At 40.0% G+C, this 24,460-nt stretch overlaps 3 protein-coding genes and 1 pseudogene across 5 annotated transcripts in view; 1 reads left to right on the top strand and 3 right to left on the bottom strand.

The window, feature by feature from the left end:
* The first annotated feature begins 643 nt into the window (after positions 1-643).
* On the top strand, positions 644-13,527 carry LOC134744640 (procathepsin L-like). The gene is made up of 7 exons (XM_063678529.1): positions 644-661; positions 1,127-1,220; positions 1,401-1,603; positions 1,753-1,900; positions 2,540-2,745; positions 3,013-3,205; positions 13,292-13,527. The coding sequence occupies exons 2-7, from the start codon at positions 1,134-1,136 to the stop codon at positions 13,451-13,453; spliced, it is 999 nt and encodes a 332-aa protein (XP_063534599.1). The 5' UTR covers positions 644-661; positions 1,127-1,133; the 3' UTR covers positions 13,454-13,527.
* Positions 6,219-8,489, bottom strand: LOC134744573 (uncharacterized protein K02A2.6-like). The gene has a single exon (XM_063678420.1). It carries the CDS (start codon positions 8,435-8,437, stop codon positions 6,605-6,607), a length of 1,833 nt encoding a protein of 610 aa, XP_063534490.1. The 5' UTR covers positions 8,438-8,489; the 3' UTR covers positions 6,219-6,604.
* Positions 13,528-14,332: 805 nt separating the features above from the next.
* Positions 14,333-18,815, bottom strand: LOC134744944 (uncharacterized protein K02A2.6-like; annotated as a pseudogene).
* Positions 18,816-22,796: 3,981 nt separating this feature from the next.
* LOC134744542 (glutamate receptor ionotropic, kainate 2) overlaps positions 22,797-24,460 on the bottom strand; it is a 29,997-nt gene continuing 28,333 nt past the window's right edge. For all 3 annotated transcript variants that reach the window (XM_063678361.1, XM_063678363.1, XM_063678362.1), the window contains one exon: positions 22,797-23,876. In XM_063678361.1, the coding sequence (XP_063534431.1) occupies positions 23,727-23,876 (150 nt within the window). In that variant the 3' untranslated portion in view covers positions 22,797-23,726. The remainder of the gene's footprint in view (positions 23,877-24,460) is intronic.

Genomic DNA, 24,460 nt, shown 5'->3' with positions numbered 1-24,460 from the left:
ACACTTCATTGTTTACGATGGGTGATCATCATGTGATGATTTCTATAGAAAACGAAGTGTCGATCGCCTCGGCTCGGCCCTGGACCTTTTTCATCCTTTAAGGATGAATCACGTGAGAATGGCCCGGGGCCCGGGCCGAGGCATCCCACACTTCGTTTCCTATAGAAGTCATCACGTGATCACCGGTCACTTGTCATAGAAAACGAAGTGTCATTCTTTAATCTTGTACAAAACCATAAATTTCAGAAAAGATTCCAAGCCTCGTCAATCTGTGTAAAAATATACATACTTATTTATATTAAATTAGTAATGGACTTTTGTCTTACAACTACCGCAAGCCAAATATATAATAGATTAGTTTCAGTTTTAGTTCATTTCCACGTAGACGTTACGAGACAAACAATTTTCCTTATACATTATGAATCTGCTAACATTCTAAATCAGTGTCAATACGTAAAGCCTGGCAGTTCACACGTCATTCCATTCATCGTAAATCACATGCTTGAAACAAATGCATTATCTAAATCTTAAATGCCAAAGATAAGTGTTTTATCTGAACACAAGACAAATAAGAACCTACTTAAAATAAACATGTATATAAGTAGGTTGTGATACGAAGCGGTCACTATTTCAGTGTCAGAGGGCACAACTACTCAAGTAGGTAGGTATAGAAAATTGTCTATAACATAGTACTAGCCGTACCGTAAGTAGTTTCTTACTAAATGTTAGACTTGATTGTAACTTATAGTTTTGATATTAAAATTGTAATTGGTTTCCCGCGATACAGGCGTTGCCTAATGCGGAGACCCCTGGTATGTCTCTAACCATTAGTTGAAATAAATGGTCTTTATTTTAATTATTAATTACCTAACTTACCCATTAGATTCACACATTATTTTTAGGGTAATTGCTGTTTCCTTGTGATTTGCTAAATAAGTACATTAAGAGGTACCTACATTCGATACATATCTAATAACATAATTCCACTACAGCTCAATATATACGGTAGGTATATACTTTTCGTCTTGTTACTGGTACATACCTATTATATTTTAAACATATATTATTATTATATTGTCGAGTCTTGGACATTGTCAATATGCTTCAAATTATTATATTATTTCAGCAATACAATGAAGTGTGCCTTCTTGCTTGTATTTGTAATGGCCTCGGCGATGGCGGTCTTTCTAGATGACTTGAAATCATTTGGGAATTTCAAGGTAAATTAATATTCATAATTACTGTGAATACCCAACGAAATCTTAAATCAAGATTATCTGTCTATGTGTTGGCATGTTTGATTTTTTAAATCTAAAAATATCGATATTTATTCCATTGCAACGCAGAATAGCGCAGATAGAGTTTTGGATCGCTTTTATGAACTCCTGTTATAATTTTAGTTAGAGCACAAGAAACGCTATAAGTCTGCGGTAGAAGAAGTGCGTCGCTTGCAAATTTACGTTCAAAATCAGTTGAAGATTATGCAGCACAACATGCGCTTCGAGCAAGGACTCGTTTCCTACAAACTCAAGCTGAACCAGTACTCTGACTTGGATGACGACGAGTTTGAGCATAATATGTACGGTGTTCTCCCCGATATCGAGTAAGTTGAGGTATTTTTAACGGACTTCAAAAAAGGAGGTTTTCAATTTGAATTGAATTTTGCAATTGTAAAAACGATAGATAAACAGCTATTACTTGTATAAAATGTGCCTCTGGGTGTCAAATAATATTTTAATGATTTCTCCTTAGTGACAATTTTATACAACACGAACCAGCTTTCAACCTTCGTATGTCATCATTTGCGAACCTTCCCGATTACGTGGACTGGCGAGAGAGGGGAGCAGTAACTGCGGTTAAGACGCAGGGACACTGCGGCTCCTGCTGGGCCTTCAGCGCCGTAAGTACCAGTTTTTTTTCGACGTGTCGAAGCCTAACCATCAGCCAGGATGATCAGTAATTGTAGTATTGTAGTAATTGAGACTCCATTATGTGGTATCTGTTGTCCCAATGCATTTCTTCTTTTCGTATGGCGTTTGTCAATGTACGACTGTCATCTTGGCTAGGCCTGTACTTTGTCTCCCCTGCTGCCCGAGGGCCACGGAATGCACGCTCAATTATTTTAACCAATGTATGACGGTCGTCGTCGTCAGCTACGAGCGTGCATGCTCGGAGCGTGAGTTTTGAGGCAGAGGCGTTGATATGATATACGAGTACAAGCAGTAGCGTCTACCTACTGCCGAGGTATAAAATACTATATTTTTATTTTGCGGCCGAAGCTTCCTTACAATAGAAGGCGGTCAACTGAGAAAAAGATTGTTTCAACTTCTCTCGGTTGCAAACAATCTAGCGCTCAAAATCGACACAAATGCAAAACGGTTTTGCAAGTACTATATAACCCTAATGAGGAAGTTTAAAAGGAATCATTATTATTATCATCATAATTCAATTTTTTTTTTTTTGGTGTACACTACTTAATTTAATTTTTGCCAGATTTATTCAAGTGTATTTTACAAATGTAATATTTTCTGCTTAACAGACGGGGGCTCTTGAGGGCCAAGTTTTTATCAAGACTAATCGTTTGATATCTCTATCAGAGCAAAACTTGATCGATTGCACGAGTAACTACAGATGTCGTGGGTGCGGAGGCGGATGGATGAATAATGCTTTCCAGTACATTAAGGACAATGGCGGGATCAATACTGAAGCTTCATATCCATATGAAGCGAATAATGGCCAGTGCAGGTAAAATAATACTTGGGCTGTATTAACAACATACCAATTCCATCTATCCTGTAGCGATGCAACCTCCACTGTCACAACAATGGGTGCTAAATGCCGGAGGGTGTATTATAACGTATCAGAAACGTTTCCATGATATCTTTAGTCTTTGCGAATAACTGCTCCTTTCATGAGGAAACACATACTAAAGAATAGTGCTATATAAGTAGCGTTATCCTCACTCTTCATAACTCATGAGAACTATTAAAATCCTATATTTAATCTTTACAGATATGACCCCATGAACTTAGGCGCAACCAACAAAGGATACGTAAAAATTCCAAGGGACGAAAACAAGTTAAAGGAGGCGGTGGCAACTATTGGCCCTATATCAGCAACCATTAATTCTTTGCCGTCAATCCACCATTACGGAGACGGGGTATACTATGAAAAGGATTGCAATCCTAACAAGCACAACCATGCGGTAAGCTTAAGCATAGAATATCCAAAGGAACATTTATAGTTTCGCCGTGGCCTGTCCTATCGTTCATTCGCGGCGCATCCGCTATGGCATACCTACATACTCGTATACATTTTATATTCTTTTAGAGAACAAATCAAAATCATTTAATATTTTTTTTTTTTTTTTTATTCTTAATTTTTATAGAGGCTTCCGTACACTCGTGGTGACGATGCCAGCCTCATAGGGGAGTTCACGTGTGTAACTAACCTTCAGACCTAAGTTCCAGATATTTTTTATAATATGTAAACATTTTCTCAGCACCTTCTGATAGCGGTTGAGAAAGCAAGCTATTCAAGGATAATGCGCTGTCCAAAATATTTCCTAAAATGTTTTTCCGCTCGACTTGGCCTCTAGTGCATTCTATAAATATGTGGACTAGGTCTTCTATTCTGTTACAATGCTCACACAGGTTTGTATCTCTTTTTTTCATGAGGTGATAAAATGTATTACACGGAATATGTCCCGAACGCAGACGTAGTGCACACGTTACCGTCCCTCTAGCAAGTCTGGCACCATCAAACCATGGAACCCAACCGGGTCGTCCTTGAACACTACTATACCATATACCCTTTACAACAGAAACTTCTACGAATTTCTTATTCCACTTTTCTAAACATAAGTTCCTTATTTTCGGTATTAATTCTGTTGCATAGGGCTTACATGCAAGGTCTGTTCCTTTATGAATGGATTCATGTGCAAAACTATCAACAATTTCGTTACCTCTAATACCTACGTGTGATGGAATCCATTGAATTTTGACACATATATTTTTATGTTGCAGCTCGTTTATCATTTTCAGTGCTTGGTAGGCAATCGACATTCCTCGGTTGCCCGAGACACATCGAGCCAGGTGTTGTAGTGCACTCCTCGAATCTGATAAAATAACCACATCTTGAGGGTTCAAAAGTTCATTGTAATAAACTAATGCTTTTGCGATTGCCAATAGTTCTGCTCTCATTATGCAAGACTCCTTAGCTAACTTAAATTGTCTATTAACTTTCCTTTGTGGATCGAAGAATGCACTACCAACACCTACCGAGGTTTTGGACCCATCTGTATACAATTTATAAAAGGAATTATATTTTAAGCCTATTACCTCTAATGCCTTCTGTCTTAGCAGTACACTATTATTAATCTTTTTTGGGATATCCATATCTGTCAAGTGACATTCAATACATGATTTAATGTTTATATATGATACCCATATGTTTAACTCGAACATATCTAGAATATTATTTTGGGATCCTTGAATATCTTCACGAGCCAGTTGATTATTGACATTTACTAGTATTGGTTTGGTTTTATTGGTCCAATATCTATTTTCACATAAATTACTTAGTATGGTATACAGGGGTTGTTTAGGGTGAAGAAACGGAACACGGTGTTGTTCATACGGCGTTTATTTCAGAACTGGTTTTCTTGCCCAATTACCCACATAATATTTGCATACCTAGTTGCGTCTACCCCCAAGTACATATATCACACCCTTACACTTAAATTATGCTATACCTAAATACTTAATTTATTTTACACTGTTATTTAATACAATCGGTAGGTAAGTACTTATACAAAAATAAATAGTGGCAGACCCACTAATATAAAAGAGGATCACCGTAGTGATCGACAGGTGGTATATTTCGACGAGGCCTCTGCACGGACGACGGCCCGGGTGGTATCGGTGGTTGGGAGATTCCAGGATGGTCCATCGGACAAGGCCACGCCAACGCGGAAACTGGGGATCGCGCTCTAATTTGATCTACATGCCTCTTAAACTTAGTTGATAAATCGCTTTCCTTTACCACTAACACCGCCCTAGAACCTATTAAGCTATCCACCTTCCCTTTAAGCCATTTCTCCCCCGAGCTGTAATCCCTAAACCACACGAGATCTCCTATCCGAAATGCCCTATCTCTACCCCCCGCCTGCTGCACCTGCCGTTCTTGTGCCGCCTCCACACGCTGCTCGAGGCCGCGCCCGGGCCGTAACATGTCCAAACGGCAACGCAATGCCCGCCTTTGGAGAAGCATGGCCGGTGTTTGTCCCGTGGTGCTGTGGGGAGTATTCCTATACGCCATCAAATATTCGTGAAGAGCTTCTTCCACGTCTACTTGATCTCTAACCGCCTTTTTGAGCGCCCTTTTGCATAACTTCACAGCCGTCTCGGCGGCTCCATTTGACGCGGGATGGTACGCTGGTGTAAAAGTATGAGTAATACCATAATATCGCATGAAGGTATCCACCTCCCTGCTAGTAAATGGAGGCCCGTTGTCCGAAACTACCTGTTTAGGAACGCCAAAACGTGCAAATATCTCCCTTAGCACTTTTAAAACCGCTGCTCCCGTAGTGGTAGTCATTAAGAAAGCTTCTATCCACTTAGAAGACGCATCTATTAAAATCAAAAAAGTTTTACCATGACACGGACCCAAAAAATCGATATGCACCCGCGTCCATACCTCCCCGGGGTACTCCCACGGCTTGACCGGCGCGCGCGGCGGCGCCGGCGCCTCCGCTGCGCACGTGTGACACCCCGCGCAGCACGCCTCGATGTCGGCATCGATACCGGGCCACCACACGTAGCTTCGGGCCACGGCCTTCATTTTTACTATCCCTAAGTGTCCTACATGTAGTTCCTGAAGGATTTGTTCCCTAAGCACCGGGGGAATAATAATTCTATAACCCCACATAACGCAACCAGAGTCTAAGTATAACTCGTTCTTTCTTATGAAATAGGGTTGCAAATCGGCATGTAAGTTGTGAGAAGGCCACCCTGACTGTAAATATAAAACGATTTTGCTCAACAATATATCTTTTTTTACCTCCTCACAAACTTGTTTGTGAGTGATAGGTAAAAAGTCATTAACAAAATTTATGTAAGTACACTCCGGTTGTTTCTCCCCAACATCTCCTTTGCGCGGCAACCTCGACAATGCATCGGCGCCATTTTGACTGGTATTTCCGTGGTTGGTTATCGGACCACTCAAATTTTACTCCCTTCCTTAGTAAAGCATAAAGAGGTGCCAACCTGGAACTTATATTTTTAACGAATTTGGCATAATACATGACCATACCTAAAAACGCTCGCAACTCTGTTACACCAGTAGGCGTAGGTACTTGCTCGATAGCTTTTATTTTGTCCGGATTTGTATGGATGCCCTCTTTATCCACTACATACCCTAAATAAGTGACCGACGAGGCGAAAAATTTGCATTTTTCTTTTTTAATTTTTAAGCCAAACTTTCGCAACCTATCTAGCACTTTATGCAATGTTTCTATGTGCTCTTGATCGTTCGTCCCCGTTAAGATAACGTCATCTAAGAACACCCCTACTCTGGGAAGATCGGCAAACATCTGTTCCAGTCTTCACTGGAAAATGCCAGGACTCGAGGACAACCCATAAATTAACCTATTATATCTATACAACCCTCGGTGCGTGTTGATAACGGTATAAGCTCTAGAGTGTTCATCCAGGACAAACTGGGCATATGCCTGGGACAAGTCGATTTTGGTGAACTTTTCCCCTCCGTTTAGCTTGGTTAACAAATCCTCTACTCTAGGTAATGGAAAACGATCTACCTCTAGGCATTTATTAAGCGTAGACTTAAAATCTCCACATACCCTAATGGTTCCGTCCGTCTTGACGACGGGTACGATCGGCGTGGCCCAGTCCGACGAGTCCACCGGCGTGATGACGCCGTCGCGCTCCAGCTGATCGAGCGCGCGCTCCACGGGCTCGCGCAGCGCGTACGCCAGCGGTCGCGCGCGCAGGAACACGGGCCTCGCGCCCTCACGCACCCGCAGACTCACCTCGCCACCCGTGTACCGCCCGAGCCCCTCCTCAAATACTTCACGGTATCTGGAATTAAGTTCATTCAAATCAAATCGTGCAGTGACCTCGACGTCATGACATGCCAACTCATCCAATTTGAACCCTAACTCGCGTAGCCACATCCTCCCTAATAACGGTTCTTTGCCTTGATCCACTACATACAATTCCAATGGCTTGCATACCTTTTTAAACATGACATTTACTACGATTTTTCCTAAGGGTTGCTTTTTCTCATTCGTATAATAACACATAACAATATTACTTCTGTGCAAAGGTAAATGGGAAAACAATTTTAAATACAAGTCCCCATTTATACAAGAAATGGCACTCCCTGTATCAACTTCCATTTCGACTAAATTTCCCTCTAATTTTATTGGCAACATGAACGGCTTACACTGGAAAATATCGTTTACATTGAAAACATTGAACTGTACCTCATCGCTGTAATCGCTGTCTGCTTCGTCTCGTACGTCATTCTTGTGCGTACTAACGCCTATCTGTAACCTAGGACACATCTTTTTCAAGTGCCCCGACTGATTGCACACGCGACAAACATAGTTTGCGAATTTACAACTCGATGAGTCATGCGGCCTACCACAAACACTACATTCCGCCCCCGATGAAGTGCGTAGTGCTGTTTGTTCGGTACGGCGCCAATCTCGAGGTGCCTGGCCCGGGCGCCTGGGCCCCAAAAGTTGTGACGCGCTGTTGCCAGGCGGCCGCTTCTCGTTGTTGTTTGTCGCCCGGTATGACGTCATCGCTCTCTTGCCGCGCCATGATTGTGCCGATACCGCATGACAACCACTCGACGTACTCGGGCTGCCTTCCAAGCCTTTTGCCCGACCATCCGCCACTACTGCTGCTGCGTTTGCCTGCGCTGCCTCCATCGCTACCGCCATTTGTAATGCCCGGTCAAACGAAATATCATCTACGGTGAACAACCGTTGCCGTATTGTTTCATCACCAAGCCCACACACTAGCTGATCTCTCAAACTTTCTGTCAGCCCATTCCCAAAGACGCAATGCTTTGCTAACTTTTTGAGCTCTGCAACAAAATCCGCCACCGATTCGCCCGTCCTTTGTTTCCTGTTACGAAACCGGTATCGCTCTGCTAACAAACTCGGTTTTGGTTGCAAATGGCCGCTCATCACTTTCACTAAATCTGCGAACTTTTTACTTGCCGGTTTATCGGGTGTACACAGGGTTACTAATAGTTCGTAGGCTTGATTTCCCATAACTGTTATCAACGTAGGCACTTTGTGTTCTTCCTTTGTTTCGTTGACAATGAAATACTGTTCCAACCGCTCCACGTAAGTCGACCAACTGTCCGACTCAACATTAAACACTTCTAATTTACCGATGGTCATATTTACGTTGGGAATGACACTGTAACACTTCGCGTAGACTCGAAATCGTCGCCAATATGGTATATAGGGGTTGTTTAGGGTGAAGAAACGGAACACGGTGTTGTTCAAACGGCGTTTATTTCAGAACTGGTTTTCTTGCCCAATTACCCACATAATATTTGCATACCTAGTTGCGTCTACCCCCAAGTACATATATCACACTTAGTTCGTGTAATTTACCTTTTAAATTAATTTCATCTATGGTAGAAATTTTAAGTACATATCTAAACGCTAACCATTCTCTTCGGATATTTAATGGAGGTAGGCATAGCTCACTCTCCATCACGTGAATGGGCGTAGTTCGAATGAAACCACCACATATTCTCATAGCTTGATTTTGAAGAACATCCAATTTCATTAAATTGGTCTTAGCGCTAGTACCATACAAAAAGCTCCCGTAATCAATCCTGCTTCTAATCAAAGAAATGTATAATCTACGAAGATGTTTCTGGTGAACTCCCCAAGATGCTCCAGCCAGAACCTTTAGAATGTTAAGAAATTTGTATATTTTACTGCAAGTTTCTCTAATATGACTAGTCCATCTTAACCCTGTATCAAGCCAAAGTCCTAGGTACTTAATTTTGTTAACATTTTGGATGATTTTATCTTTCACTTTTATCTTAAACTCTTTTCTTTTCCTTCCTCTTTTAAAAATACATGTTTTAGTTTTTTCTTCCGAGAGTGACAAGCCAATATTATCTAAATCTGTGGAAAGGTTAGTCAGTTTTTCTCTGCTTCACTGTTATCAAGGTATGTATACAGCACAAAATCATCTTCGTATTGCGAAACCGCTACATTAGGAATATTTCTACATATATTTATAGTGGCAATATTAAACAGTAAAGGCGACAAAGGATCTTCTTGGGCTAAACCTATTCTCGTGGATCTAACATTTACTTGATTACAAGTTCCTGCCATTTCTAATTGACGATTAGACAAAAAGTTCCAAATGTAAACGCAGAGACTTCGATCAATGCCTAAACTATGTAACATCTGAACTAAAGTTTTAACATTCACGTTATTGTACGCACTATCAATGTCTACAAAACAAGCTAAGGTTGGAATTTGTTTTGAAAATCCAATTTGGATGTGACTTATTAAACTAGATAAATTATCTAAGCACGAATGTGCACGTCGAAAACCGGTAGTACCACGCGGAAATAATGACTTACTTTCAAAATGCCATTCCAACCTTCTCATAATAATTAAATGAAAAATTTTACATGGGCAGGATATAAGCGATATCGGACGTAAAGAAGAAGAAAGGTTTGGATCTCGACCCGGTTTTGCTATGGGTAACACTCTCACTTGTTGCCATTGATTAGGAACTTCTCCTACACGTAAAATCCAGTTATATAATCGAACTAAAAATAGTTTTGCTTTTGTCGGAAGATGAAATAACATAGAGTAGGATATATTATCCATTCCCGGAGCGGTGTCCTTTTTCCTTAAGACGTTTTCTAGCTCAGCCAAAGTAATTTCTCTGTCCAAATTTCCATTTGAACACTCAGAAAATTCTGGAGGTGCTTCTTGAGCTGAATCAGGAGTAAGAGAGCGAAGAAGTTCTTGGGCTCTTTCGGGATCCACACCACTACCGGAAGATCGGCTACCCTTCATCCATCTCATCCTTCGCCACATTTCAGTTGGAGAGCTTTCTTCGTCTATGCTCGAGCAAAATTCCGACCAATTCTTGGAGCGTGCACGTTGGATTATTTGTTTGGCCTGTATCACTTTGTTTTGTAATCTATTGTAATTGTCTGGAGTTGGGTTTCGCCTTAATTGAGCTAACGCTAGACGTCTTTCGGCAACTACTTTAGAGATAGAAGAGTCCCAGTATGGTTTCGGTATAAATTTTCTATTAGGCTCAGTACAGTATTTGATCCATGGGATTGCTTTTTCAGCCGCCGCATTTATGTTATGCAAGAAATAGTCGTAACATAGCTGGACAGTATCAAATTCGCCAGGATTATCAAAAGCTACTTCTAAGTCTTCACTGTAGTCCTTCCACTTCGCTTCCTTAAGATTACGCTTTTTATTATAGCTTCCAGATCTGTTAAAACCAAACGTTACTTTAATAACTATATGGTCACTTCCAAGAGTTTCGTTGGTTGCTTTCCAGTTTATTTTAACAGCAATATCTTGGGAAGCAAACGTTGTGTCAGGAGAAGACTGCTGTAGGATACCATTAGCTAATCGGATCCTAGTAGGACTTCCGTCGTTCATGCATATGTATTCATGTTCAAACATTGATTTGTAAACAATTTCTCCTTTTCGATCAGTCTTATATGACCATGATAAATGGTGAGCATTGATATCCCCAGTAACCAAAGTCTCTGTACTATGCAAACTAAAAATTTGATCCCAATCATTTTGGGTCATGTTAATTCGAGGTGGGCAGTATAAATTAACAATATATTGAAGGCCTGGTACATTTAGGATCTTAACTCCTATTACTTCTATATCTTTATTGTGTAAGAACACGTTAGTGACTATAATCTTTACTGATTTATGTATTAACATACAGACACCGCCGTACGAATCATCCCTGTCGAATCTCACAATGTTATACCCGCTGACTTTAATAACGTCTTCTTCGCTTAACCACGTCTCACTTATAAGAGCTATGTGTATTCTGTCTTTATTTAGTAACAACTGTAAATCGTGTATTTTCGGTCGTAGACTATTTGCGTTCCATTGTATAATGTTTAACAGGTTTGTTTTTTGTTTGTAACTATCCATTATGATTCGAACCTAAAAACTTCATCAGGATACCCATATTTATATACTTTCGTAAATAATCTAAAGCTTCAATAACTATTAACTGTATTATGTTTTGTATCTTCTCTCCAATTTCACAATCCGCAAATATAATTTCTTTTATCTTTTCCCATAATCTTACTAGAAGCTTCTTATCTCGATCTTTCGTACTGTTTCCCTGTCTAGTAACCTTATCTTTTTCCTCATCTACCTCCATGACTTTTTCTTCATTGTTCGTTATTTTAGTTCCATTTTCTTTAGTATTGGATTTCACTATTTTCCTTTTAGGTCTTTTGGTGTCAATATTTGTTTCTTGTCCTTTTCCAGTCAGTTTGGCCGATGATTCAGCATCTTCCTTGGTTTTTGTTATATTACTTTGCTTAACTGAATCGGAATAACCTTCTATTTTATTAACTAGATTTTTTACTAACATCACTTTTGTTTTTGTCTCGTTCTTCCTGATAACTCTCGGTTGATTTGATATTTTGAGTTTTCGCACTATATTTCAACAGCGCTATTTTATATGAGCATTTTTGTTCATACATAATATCCCTAATTGATCTTTCTCTTTCGTATGTTGGGCAATACCTTTTAAACATCGCCATGTGATTACCTTTGCAGTTTACGCACGTATACTCTGTTGTGTCACAATTTTCATGGTTTTGACCACATTTTGGGCATACATCTTTTTTTGATGGGCAGAATACTCTCATATGTCCGTATTTCCAGCACTTTGAACACTGCGTTACGGGAAAAATAAATGGCTCCACTTTCATCCTTGTCCCATACACGTATACATATGGGGGTGAAGTTTTGCCTTTGAAGGTTATTTTAATTGTTTCACTATCAATCCATTTTCCTTCTTGATTTTTCTTCTTCAGTCTTTTTATGCCCATAATTTCTACTTCACTTTGCACAATATCTTTTAAACTCTCTTCTTTTTCATCCAAATCTATTTCCTTGATAATGCCATGATTTTGTATTATTTCATCGGTTTTCCGGCACGTCCATCCTTTTTCTTTAAAAGTCTCAGATGAGATAAGTTTTGACACAGATATTTCATTTGTGCTGCGAACCAGGATCTTGTAGGGACTCTTATAAATCACTTTTGTTATATCGGTGATGTTTTCCTTATTCAAAATCCTCGCGATTCCGATCTGTTTTGGCAAAGCTTCTTTGGCTGTAATTGCAACCTCAAAATATATTTCATTGTTTTGTGTTTGTTCCTTATCTGACCTTACATCTTTTGGTGGCGATGTTAACACTCTTAACCTTTTCCCCCTCTTTTCCACCAACCTAAATCCATTCTCATCTTCTTCTTTTGAACTAGATCGGCCTCTCTTTGCTGCAGCACTATTCCCTTGGTTCTCTTCAGGAAACAAAGTATTTTCCAGTCCCATATCACTGGTATCCCATACCAGCTCCGAATTTTGGGGTTGTTCGTGTATCTCTGTTACTTCCATCATAAACTGCCGATAAACGTCTGCTTCGTCATCATTTGAATCCCCCATCTCGATGCCCAAACAACACTTTTTTTTTTTTAATAGGTGGGTAGATTAAACATAACTTGGCCCGCACTCACGAAGCACTTATTACTTTCCACTTAAATCTTCACCTCGCGGTAATGTAATATCATTTAATATTTAATATTTTCATTTGTGCTTTTTTAAAGTAGGTAGTCAAACTACGGGAAGCCACCGGAGGACTTGGTGATTTTTTCTTTAGTATACGGCATCGGTTTCAGTTTATAATTTCATACACTTAAATCTCTGTTACAAGGTACAAAGGGGCTCAGAATTTAATTTAGTTTATTATACCTCCCTTACACGTAAATTGGGTTTTTACATTTTTGCCCCCTTCAATCCACATAATAATATATGTATCGACAGCAAAGTACTACTTGATAGAAACCCAAAGTTGAACAAATATGACCACATGAAAGTCCCTAGGAGGAAGGACATTGTTGGCTGATAGAAAGATAGATACTATAGACAATGGAGATTTTTTTAAGGGTGACAAAATTGATAATGGCACATTAAATTTAACCCATGTCCACAGGTTCTAGTTGTGGGATACGGCACGGACGCGAACGGAGGTGACTACTGGATCGTGAAGAACTCCTGGGGCAAGAGATGGGGTCGCAATGGATATATCAAGATGGCACGGAACCGGGACAACAACTGCGGTATAGCCAGCAGTGCCTCGTATCCCCTTGTCTGATTTCAAAAGCATCGTCGGCTAACATTGCTAACCCCTAAATTCCGTCAAATGGAGTTTAGAAGATCACTTATCACAGAAAAATCTTAGTTTTATTTAATCGTATTTAAGTTGTCTAAAATTGAATTTGGAATTTTGAAATAATTATGTTATGAATTTAAATACTCACACTATTTTCCTACATGAATTACAATGTAAGTAGGAGCAGCAATAATATAGATAATATAAATGCCTTTTTAACTAAAAACCAATCCATAAAGGATGGCTCACGCTAGACCGGGCCGGCGCCGGGCCAGAGCTTCCGGCGCCTTGTTTTCTATGGAAAGCACCACGTGATCACCGATCAACCGTCATAGAAAATAACATGTCGGACGCCTCGACCCGGGCCCGTCCCGGTTTAGCGTGTCATCCTTAACCAAAACATACCAAAATATCATTCAAGCATTTTCTGAAACGTACTTCACAAAAACTGGTAACATAGCAGAAAGTTTTATCCTCGTTTCGTTGTCGAACAATTTAATTAAATTAGGTTATTACGCATCTCTTTTAAAAGATTCCATATCAATATTCCTAGAGGAAAACGGGGCTAGATGAGAAATTTGATGTGATAAAAAAATACTTAGCAACAAAACTCATGAATTAAAAAAATATCTTTATTTAACAATGAACACAATTTCACAGAGGCACATTGCAGTGAACCCCGCACTAGGCATGGCCTGTATCGCGGAGGTCAAGGTCTTCAATTATGGAACATGTTAGTATACCGCACCCAGTACCCACATTTCAAAAATTATATCGAAAGGGTAAGTAAGCAACCTCTACGTGAAAATAGTTTGCAACTCACAGCCAAGTTTGCTTTTATCTTTGTCATCCTGCAGTGAATTACTTTCTAAGAGTCAAATGTAAATTAGTATTTTTGTTTATACGTCTGACACTGACATTATTCATAATATGTGTTAGATACGTAGACGAGGACACAAGTGAAACAACCGGTAGCTAGTTATGCACTGCTTTATTGTCGTATAGGTATCGTGGTGGGCGCAGCCACGCACACATGCAAGCATACGCTAGACGCATATATATCATCCCTCCACCTATTAAACTATTAATATTTTAACCTAATTTCAAATATTTAGTAATATTTTTTAAAATCTATTTTGGGACGGGGACGCCTCACTCTCCGTGTCTCGCCTGTTGGCGGCCTATTGTCGGATTCTGCCTCATAAAACTCTTCCTCGTCTTCCTCTACGGGGTGAGTATGGCTTGACTCATTCTGGTGAGGCGATGGCAACATCAACGGTTGAGGCGGCGGTGGCGGCGGCGTTGGCGGCGGCGGTGGCGTTGGCGGCGGCGGCGTTGGCGGCGTTGGCGGCGGCGGCGGCGGCGGCGGCGGCGGTGGCGGTGGCGGCGGCGGCGGCGGCGGCGACGACGAAATAGAAATTGGCGCAGGCGGTGAGTGCGTAAGTATATCGTGATCGTCATAGTCCCATACATTAGCATCTCCCAGGTAACCTTTATACAATGCTAGTTGGTTTACATGTTTTCGATAACTTATTTGAGAATCCCAGTCTTTAATTAAATACATAACTTTTCCTATTCGCTTTTCTACCGTTCCTTTACTCCACGTAATTTTATTATTGTTTACATTTTTCGTATAGAGTACAAAGGTGCCAATTGCGAATTGTTTCCGGTTAGTTACATTATTATTATCCTGTGAGCACTGAACATCGGGCTTATCAGACTTTGGAGCCGCAGACGAGGGCAGCGGTGAGGGTGGGGATAATAGATCTATACGTGACCTCATTTTACGTCCGTAGACTAATTGCGCGGGGGAGAACCCAGTGGTAGTGTGTTTCGAATTACGGTAATCAAACAAATATTTTAAAAGTTCCATTTTCGCTTGTTTAACGTTACTGCTCGACATAAGACTAGACCGTATTCCTTTTTTAACTATTTTCACATATGATTCGGCTTGGCCGTTGCTTGCAGCATGGTACGGCGGTGACGTGACATGCTTAATTCCATTAAGGATACAAAAAGATTGAAATTCTTGGGAACAAAAAGCTGTGCCATTGTCCGTTACCAAAGTTAGCGGTATACCGAATCTGGACATAAATTCATACAATTTATCGATAGTGGCGGTGGATGTAGTTGTGTTGGCCATGTCGTACACTTCTGGCCACTTGGAAAACGCGTCGACCAGCACTAGGTACATTCGACCATTTATTGGGCCGAGGAAGTCGGCATGGACACGACTACAAGCTTCCTTAGGCGGTGTCCACGGAACGGGCTTGACTCGGGCTGGCGCTGGTCGCATCTGTATGCAAATATTGCAAGACCCTATCATTCGTTCTACTGCTTCGTCCACGCCCGGAAACCAAAATCTAGACCTTACCTCCGCCTTAGTCTTCACTATACCTAGATGCGATTTATGGAGCTCCGACAACACTTTTTCACGTAACGTGTCTGGAATTACAACCTTATGACCCCTCATAATGCATCCGTTTTCGTATGATAGCTGTGTTCGACATAAGTGGTAAGGTTTAATTTGTAAATCGTTAACTTTGTTTGGCCATCCCTCCATTATATATTTACGTACCTTAACTAAAATAACGTCATTACTGGTTTCTTTGCATACGTCCGAGAAGGTGACAGGCAGACTACCACTTAGAACGAAATGTACATAAGCGGCGCGATCGCACGGTTCCGCGCCGACATCATCAGCACATTCCTGCGCCGCGCCCCGCGCGCCCGCGCAGGCCGCGCGCTCGTCTGTCGGCGCAGGTGCCGGCGCCGGCGCCGGGAGACTAGCGCGAGACAAAAAATCAGCGCTGTTGTCAGCACTTCGCACATACTCAATGCAATAATTATACGCACTTAAAAATATTGCGTATCTTTGGAGGCGATTTGCTGTCACTTCTGGAATACCCTTATATGGTCCAAAAATCGATACAAGGGGTTTATGGTCTGTGCGAAGGACGAACGGCTCTGATTTTCCATACAAATATTGGTGGAAGCGACGCACACCAAAAATAATAGCAGTAGCTTCCTTTTGAAGCTGTGAGTATCGTGTTTCGGCTACCGACAATGTCCTTGAGGCAAAAGAAATCGGCCTCTCTTGGCCTCCGGGGTCCAGTTGTGATAAAATCGCACCAAGGCCCCGGGGTCCAGCATCGACTGTCAAAAATAGCTTAGCCCCCGGATTGAAGTGAGCCAAAACCTGATCTGATGCCATACATTTTTTTATCTCCATGTAAGCGGTATGGTGTGCATCCTTCCATTGCCATTTAGACCCCTTTTTTAAAAGGTCATAAAGAGGACACAAGATTGACGACGCATTTGGTACAAAGTTCCTGTAATAATTTACTAACCCCAAAAATGATTGGAGCTCGCTAACATTATTCGGAATGGGAGCCTTTACTATCGCTTCGACCTTATCGGGTGACTTATGTAAGCCGTTTTTGTCTATAACATAGCCTAAATAACTAACTTCATCTTTATAGAAATCACACTTTTCTTGTTGTAACGTCAATCCTGCGTCTTGCAACCTATTGAGCACGGCGTTTAACCTGCGCGCGTGCTCGGCGTCGTCGTGGCCCGTGACGAGCACGTCGTCGAGCAAGCACAGCACGCCCTCCATGCCGGCTAGCACGCCCTCCATGGCGCGCTGGAACACGGCCGGCGCGCTGGCCAACACCAAACGAGTATACATATATAGTCCCCGAGATGTATTTATGCAAGTGTACGGCTGTGACTCATCATCTAAAACAAATTGGTTGTAAGCCATTGATAAGTCGAGTTTAGTAAATTTAATGCCACCATATAATTTTGCAAATAATTCTTTTGCTGTTGGCAAGGGGTACTGGTCGACTATCAATTGCTTATTTAAAGTAACAGAATAATCCGCAAACAGTCGTACACTGCCATTCCGTTTTAACACTGGGACTATTGGCGAAGCATACTCGGCATGGTCTACGGGTTTTAAAATGCCTAATTGTACTAGCCGGTCGATTTCTTTGTTTACCTTATCGCGCATTGCAAATGCGATCGGCCGCGCTTTAATAAAAACCGGTTTCGCGTTATCTTTGAGTCTCAGCCTGACTTTGTGTTTATTGAAACAGCCTAATGAATTTGAAAATAATCTAGGAAATTTTTTTTGTAGCTGTTCAACTGAAGACAATTGGTGACAGTGATTAACTCGTACAAGTTCCAATTGAAAGGCTGATATAAAATCCCTACCTAGAAGAGACACTCCGTCGTCTCGTACGACATGTATGTCTAACGAATGTGTGTAGTCATCGTAGCACACAGGCAACCGCACAACGCCTACACATGCGATGTTATCGCCATTATAAGTAACCAGCCTTCTTCGCAACGGACCCAATGGCACATCTTTAAAGTATAATTTATAAATATTATTTGAAATTACAGTTACGGCGGCACCGGTATCTATCTCAAAATTTAATTTTGATCCGCGAACAGTTACAGTGCCTACCATTGGCTCTCCCCGCAAGGAACGTATAGTAAATACCTCACCATCGTCCCCGAAGTCCTCGTCTCCGGCTCCATTGTCTACGTAATTCACTTTTGATGGACACACCCTACGTAGATGGCCTTTAACGTTACACTTCTTACACACATAATCACTATACTGACACTCCGCGGTCTTGTGGTTGGTATACCCGCATATGGTACACTTAGGCTTTTCTACAGGCTACTCTTTGTAGCGGCCGATCCCTTGGCACTAGCACTGCGTGAAATCTTTAATAGCGGGTCCCGCGCCGCGGCGCCCGCGGCAGATGCGCCAGCTCCGCTCGCGCTGGCGGCGGCAGCTGCACGCGCTGTGCTAACATTCTCGGCGTACTGCACAGCTTTGCTAAGTGTAAGGCCAGCCAAATCTTGCGCGTAGAGCTTTTCTTTTTCGTAACAAGCCCTCATTCCCATAATAAAGCGATCGAGTAGCGTTTCTTCCACATTATTGAAGGCACAAAGCGACGTCAGACCACGAAGTCTCGCGGCCCACTGCGAGTGAGATTCGCCTTCTCGTTGTACCGCTGCGTAGAAATTATGCCTCTCGCTGAACCCAACTTGTTTAGGGTTGAAATGGGTATCCAAACTATTTATGATATCGTCGTAGGGCACCGTTTGTACATCCTTAGGTAAAACCAAATCTGCAGCGAGTCTGTACGTACCCTCCGTGAGTGCACTTAGCAATATAGCTCTCCGCTTTGTTTTAGTCGCGTCTGTCACATCGGTGATGTCGTTTGCCACAAACCACTGTGTCAGGCGACTTTTGTATGTCTTCCACTCCTGTCCATTGTGGTCAAAACTGGTCAAAATTCCAAATAATCCAGTCGACATGTTACTTTTTTTTTTTTTTTTTATGTGGGTATTCGTCGCCACTGTTAGATACGTAGACGAGGACACAAGTGAAACAACCGGTAGCTAGTTATGCACTGCTTTATTGTCGTATAGGTATCGTGGTGGGCGCAGCCACGCACACATGCAAGCATACGCTAGACGCATATATATCAATATGACATTGACAAACAACTAACAAACGCTGCTGCGACTGCACGCCGCAACAGCAGCAGTCCGCGCTGTAGTAATGTCGCACCAGTAACGTCGCAACGGCAGTTGGAAATGGACTGTCACCTTAATCTAAATTTAAATTCCCTAAAACTGAAAGCAGAGTAGCGAGACCTACGATTAATAAATAATACTCGACTTGGCGGGGGCACGGCGTGCCCCCGGATAATCCTTCGTAATTGGAGACCACACTCATCACAGGTTTCACTGAAACTGCGACTGGATGAGAGATTGGAGTAACATCCACGCTTGTGTAATGAAGCACACTGTTCAGACAAAACAACATGTAGTAACTTGGTGGGACAATGGCCTAACTATGACCATTCTAGCCAGATACGCCTTTGTCCCACCAAATATACGAAGTGTAACTAGTGCTGTGCCGTTCCCGGAATACCTATGCAACTCGAACGATTGTTGAGGACCTTAATTTTCTAAACGTTCATGCTTCAAATGTTTGTTTGAAAGGTCAGTATTTTGGATTGTTTTGTAACACAATTATAATTATTCGTCTCTAAAAGTTATGAGTTACCTCTGTTTTACCTCTTCTTGAGTTGTTACTGTATTCTCATTATATTGTTTTCTGCATTGAGGTGTTCAATAAAGAGTATTTGTATTGTATTGTATTATTTTTGGCAACTTTGCTATTCCTAGTATCTTGCAAAATATGTTTTTGGGAATACGGTCATGAACATTGACTACTTAATTGTTACAAACTACAAGAATATTCTACAGACCAGGGAAGATATTCCCATCGTACGGCTCTTAAAACAAAACACACGTGCCCACAAATCAAATAATATTCATTAAAATATTTTGATTTGTTCCCTGGTTGTATAGACTGCAGCCCCTAAGGGATTCGTATATAAGGGGCAAGCGTGTACGGCTCGCCCTTTAGAGTTGGTCAAAGTCGCCTAGCCTTTTAAAGATTGCATAGGAATACATACTTACTCGAGAATTTGGGACAGGTACTGTCCCTGTGTCCCTGTAGCCTCTTCCTGCCCATCATACTATACATACTGTCCGCGCGCCAATTCCGTGCATTCGGAGGTCGAGGAAGTGGGGGAGTGTGCGCCGCGCCCGTACTTACGAGTACAAAATGACACCAGTCACCATCACTCTGTCATGACTCCTAACATTCCTCAGCCGTGCACGGAATTCGCGCGCGGACAGTACATAATGATTTGGAAAGTAAAGTTGATTTTCCTTTGTCTCACGTTTTAAGTAAAAAAAAAATAGAAATTTCGATGTAACCTCAACCTTTAACCTCTTTTCATTCATAACTTGTTAAAAATGGAATACGTCCTTTAGGAATCACATTGAGCAGGACGAGGCTAGTGGTCAGGACATTAGCCGTGTAAGTTGAAGAAGCCGGTTCGATTCCGGCCTCGGTCACCGGAAGGCATCTATTTCTATTTGTAATTCATAGGTATAAACTTAAAAACACAAATCAAAAATGTTAAATAAAGTAAATTGATTTGTTCCCTAGTTTAACTACTTACGAAGTTAATAAACACTCGAACCCGTAGTTCTCATGTTCAGCGACGTATGCTTCTATTGTGCCCCTGAGACCTTGCATAAAATGCTCAATGTTCCACTTTTCGATGAATCAGGGGAATATTTCCACGCACATCACTAAGTGTAACGAACACTCTCACCCGGGGCTATCATACATTCGTATCAGTTCAGGCGGGACGTGGGCTTCTATTGTGCCCCTGGGACCTTACAGACAATGCTCAAATTAAAACATTGCAAGCTTTGTTTTTAAATTTGCATCTAGTTTTTGTACGAAAAATACATAATGCGAGTATTTGCAGACAGAATACAGTACAGTGCCGAATAGGGAAAAATGTGTATCATGTATGTTTTTTGTTGTTGTTTTTTTTTGTTTGATGTTTGTTGTGCTGTTTGTTTCTGGTGTTTTTTTCTGTGGACCTAACTATATTAAGAGTACCTACTTACAAGACCGCATTAGTTACATGGCGATTATTTATATATTATGCAAACTGGCGTAGTGACAAGTTTCACTATTCAAAATGAATCACGTATTTTTCGTACAGAGAAAGCTGAAGTAGACATGACACAATATTTTAATGGCACGAAAACCAAAACGTAATGTGACTTTTTTTGCAGTTAGATTGTTTACTGTACCAATAAATGAAATAACAATTAAAGGTTTCATACAGCATTTCCAGTACGTAACAGCACAGTAACGACCTGTAGCAGTGCACTTAAAATAAAGTAAAAGGCTGTTTATATCATGACAAGGCAATATTTGATAGGTAACCTTTTACGAGCTCGTATAAATGAACACAGAAACAAGTTTTGCGCACCTACATCGTATAAAAGTAGTAAAAGCGCTATAAACTTGGGTTAGCTTTACCTGATTTCTTATTTTTATATTCAGGAGTTTTATTAGTTCAGCCGTTACAAGCGTACTAGAGAAATCTGGGAGTAATTATCTTTATGAATTACTTTCAGGGTGTTTTGCTGTTACTGGTAATATTTGTGTTTGCTGTATAAACGTTTAAAAGGTAGACACATTTTCTTGGTTATGAGACTAGGGATTAAGCTGTCATTGTCATGTGATAAACTTTCTAAACTTTGTTTTGTTTTTGTAGTATATTCTCGTAAGGTCGTAATCAACAACAATCAACTTTACTTTATATATTTTTTTATAAACATACATTCATTTTACGATTATAATTATTCGATAATTTGACGTATAAAATGTTTTATCGTTGCTAAAACAATTTTTGTTCATTACAAATTGTTTTATCTCAATCGTTATTATTATAAAATGAAACTAAAAACATTATTAAAAGTATTTATTAATTTAAAATTGAGGTTGAAACGTAAACTTACAAACTTATTATTATACATAGTAAATTTAGTCAAAGAGTTTTTTTGGCACAATTTAAGCAGATCATCAAATTGCTTTTACCACTTTCCCATATTGACCAAATCTTTGCGATCCGTCTGTTTGATTAGGCGTTCATTTTAAAGTTTCACAATTATTAGGCTAAAGTTTAATGACAACTGCGTAGTGGTAGTTAGATTTAAGTGTGTTCGTTACAAATTGTTTTATCTCAATCGTTATTTATACCTATATCTTTATATTCTTTATGTACATTGACCTACAATATTATCTGCTCATTCAATCAAGTCTCAAACCGCAACCTGTCTTTTATTAATAAGTCGGGTAACACTAATAATTTATTACATTATTTCAATTTAGTGGTCATTTTATTGTATGTGTAATCATATATATATTGCTCCTTTTATACACGTATCTCTAAAGTTACTTCTAATTTGGGTCTAATTCAGAGCGACACCAATGTCCGATTTGTGATGGCCGGTAAAATGTATGAATCGTGGCAGCATAATAATTCTTAAAAAACTGTTTTGAAAATAAAAATAAAATTTCAGACAAAAATTTTGTTAGAACCCAGTATGACCATTTATGAATAAATGTAGTATCATAATCATATCACCAATCTTTTTTAGGGTTCCGTAGTTGAATAGGTGTGTACCGCCGCGACATACGGATGGCGACGTAGCACTGAGTTAAGCCAAATTACAAAAAAGATTTGGTATGAAGTTTATTTATACAATTCAAAATTGTTTGATTATGAAATTACTTTAAACAATTCACATAATTATTTACTATTTCAACTCCAACATTTGGTGAAGTCCTGTACAGTTTTTTATCGACTTATAAAGCAATAAAGTGAAAAAATGTGCAAATACATACGTATTTTTGGCCTAAGTTTTGGCAAATATAGCTCTATGATTATATTTTATCATCAAGATTATAGCATGTCATTTTCTGACAAACCGTATAGGTAATGTTATTATCTGCAAAGATAAGTAAATAAACATTAATTATCACAAGTCGATGAAAGAGCATTATTCCATATTTTTAATGTGTAATCCACACCACATTTATAGTATCAAATATTTTCACAAAAAATGGCAGTATTATTGTATCTATTTACAACACTTTATAAAAAAAAACTTTACTTGACCTTCTAACATCATTATTATCTTTATCTGAAGACAAAATCTTATTCAAACATTTCGATTAAATCAATAGAGGAACATTTTCTAATCAGGCAAGATCGTCTACATGCTAGAACATTTGTGTTTATATCATTTTACTTAGAATCTTTTCCCGACAGAAAGCAATACAATTTTCTCTAGAGAAAACACTAAACACGAACACAAAAGTTGTAGGATGTGAAAATGGTCTTGCCTTATAAGGCGCTACTACCCACGCTGGCGTATAAAAGTCAAAAACCATTTATAAACATTTCAATAAATTAACGTTCTAAAATAAAACAACCAACGTTTCAAACGAGTTCATATTCAATTAAACTACTTCACTTTTTACACGATGATAAAGTCTGACTCTCAATTCTGCTAAAAAAATTGTCACGTTAACATTGATTACACCCTTACGGCTATTCAATACGTACTATCGAGATATGAGTTAGATATTTACAAGATTCAGACGAATTAACACCGTATTTGTGTCTGATATAAAGCATGCCCTCTTACACTTGCTAGTTAGAAAGGAATCATTTATGTCACACTAGAACGGTGCTAGCTCATCAGGTGGTCACAGTCACTGTCGCAAGTCCTTGATCGCCTACACATCGCTGGGGGACGAGGAGGCGGATGTTGGCCGCTAGTGAAGCTGGCTCTTGGTGCTAAAGCCATAGTGCAGATATGGAGAGGAGGCCCCATCCCTTGGGCCTGAGGAGTTGCCCCCCGCCGCGCCGCTTGGACACTTGAGCGCCGACCGCAGCTCCGAAGCCATTTCCGAACACAGTGAAGCCTGACCACACAAAGCCACGGTACAGTTTCAAATGTATTACAAAAAACTCATTTATATTAGTTAGAAAAATTGTACCTCTTCTTTCTGTAGTTCCGATGTAAGGCGGCATTAGGAAAAGAAATAAATAATATATTAAAATACATATAGTGTTGAAAAAAAATATGGGCCTTGGAGGGGAAATGCCTTAAGTTAGCTCGTTGTACTTAAAGGAAACATTATTTTAATTTTAAAAAGAAACAAAACGCCATTTAAAGATTTTTTTAAATTAGCTTGTCTCGCCCGGGAATCGAACCGACTAAAAATTCCAAAAAATAAACACTCGCTATTTTATTGTACTAGTCGATATAGTTCATGTTAATGATAACATTTCTCTAAGAAACATTAGGTCTTACACTCGTCTGTCGTAAAAAATATTCATAATATCGAATATTTAGTACAAGAACATTTTTAGACAAGCGAAATTGAAAAAACATTAAAATTCTTTAAATGCAGTTTTGTTTCTTTTTAAAAATAATAGAATGTTTCATTTAAGTAAAATGATAGCTCATATTACTTAAGGTTTTAAGGCACTTTCCCTCCAGAGC

This window comes from Cydia strobilella, chromosome 10 (assembly GCF_947568885.1).
Source record: "Cydia strobilella chromosome 10, ilCydStro3.1, whole genome shotgun sequence".
Lineage (NCBI taxonomy): Eukaryota > Metazoa > Arthropoda > Insecta > Lepidoptera > Tortricidae > Cydia > Cydia strobilella.
This window is presented reverse-complemented; position numbering and strand designations above follow the sequence as displayed.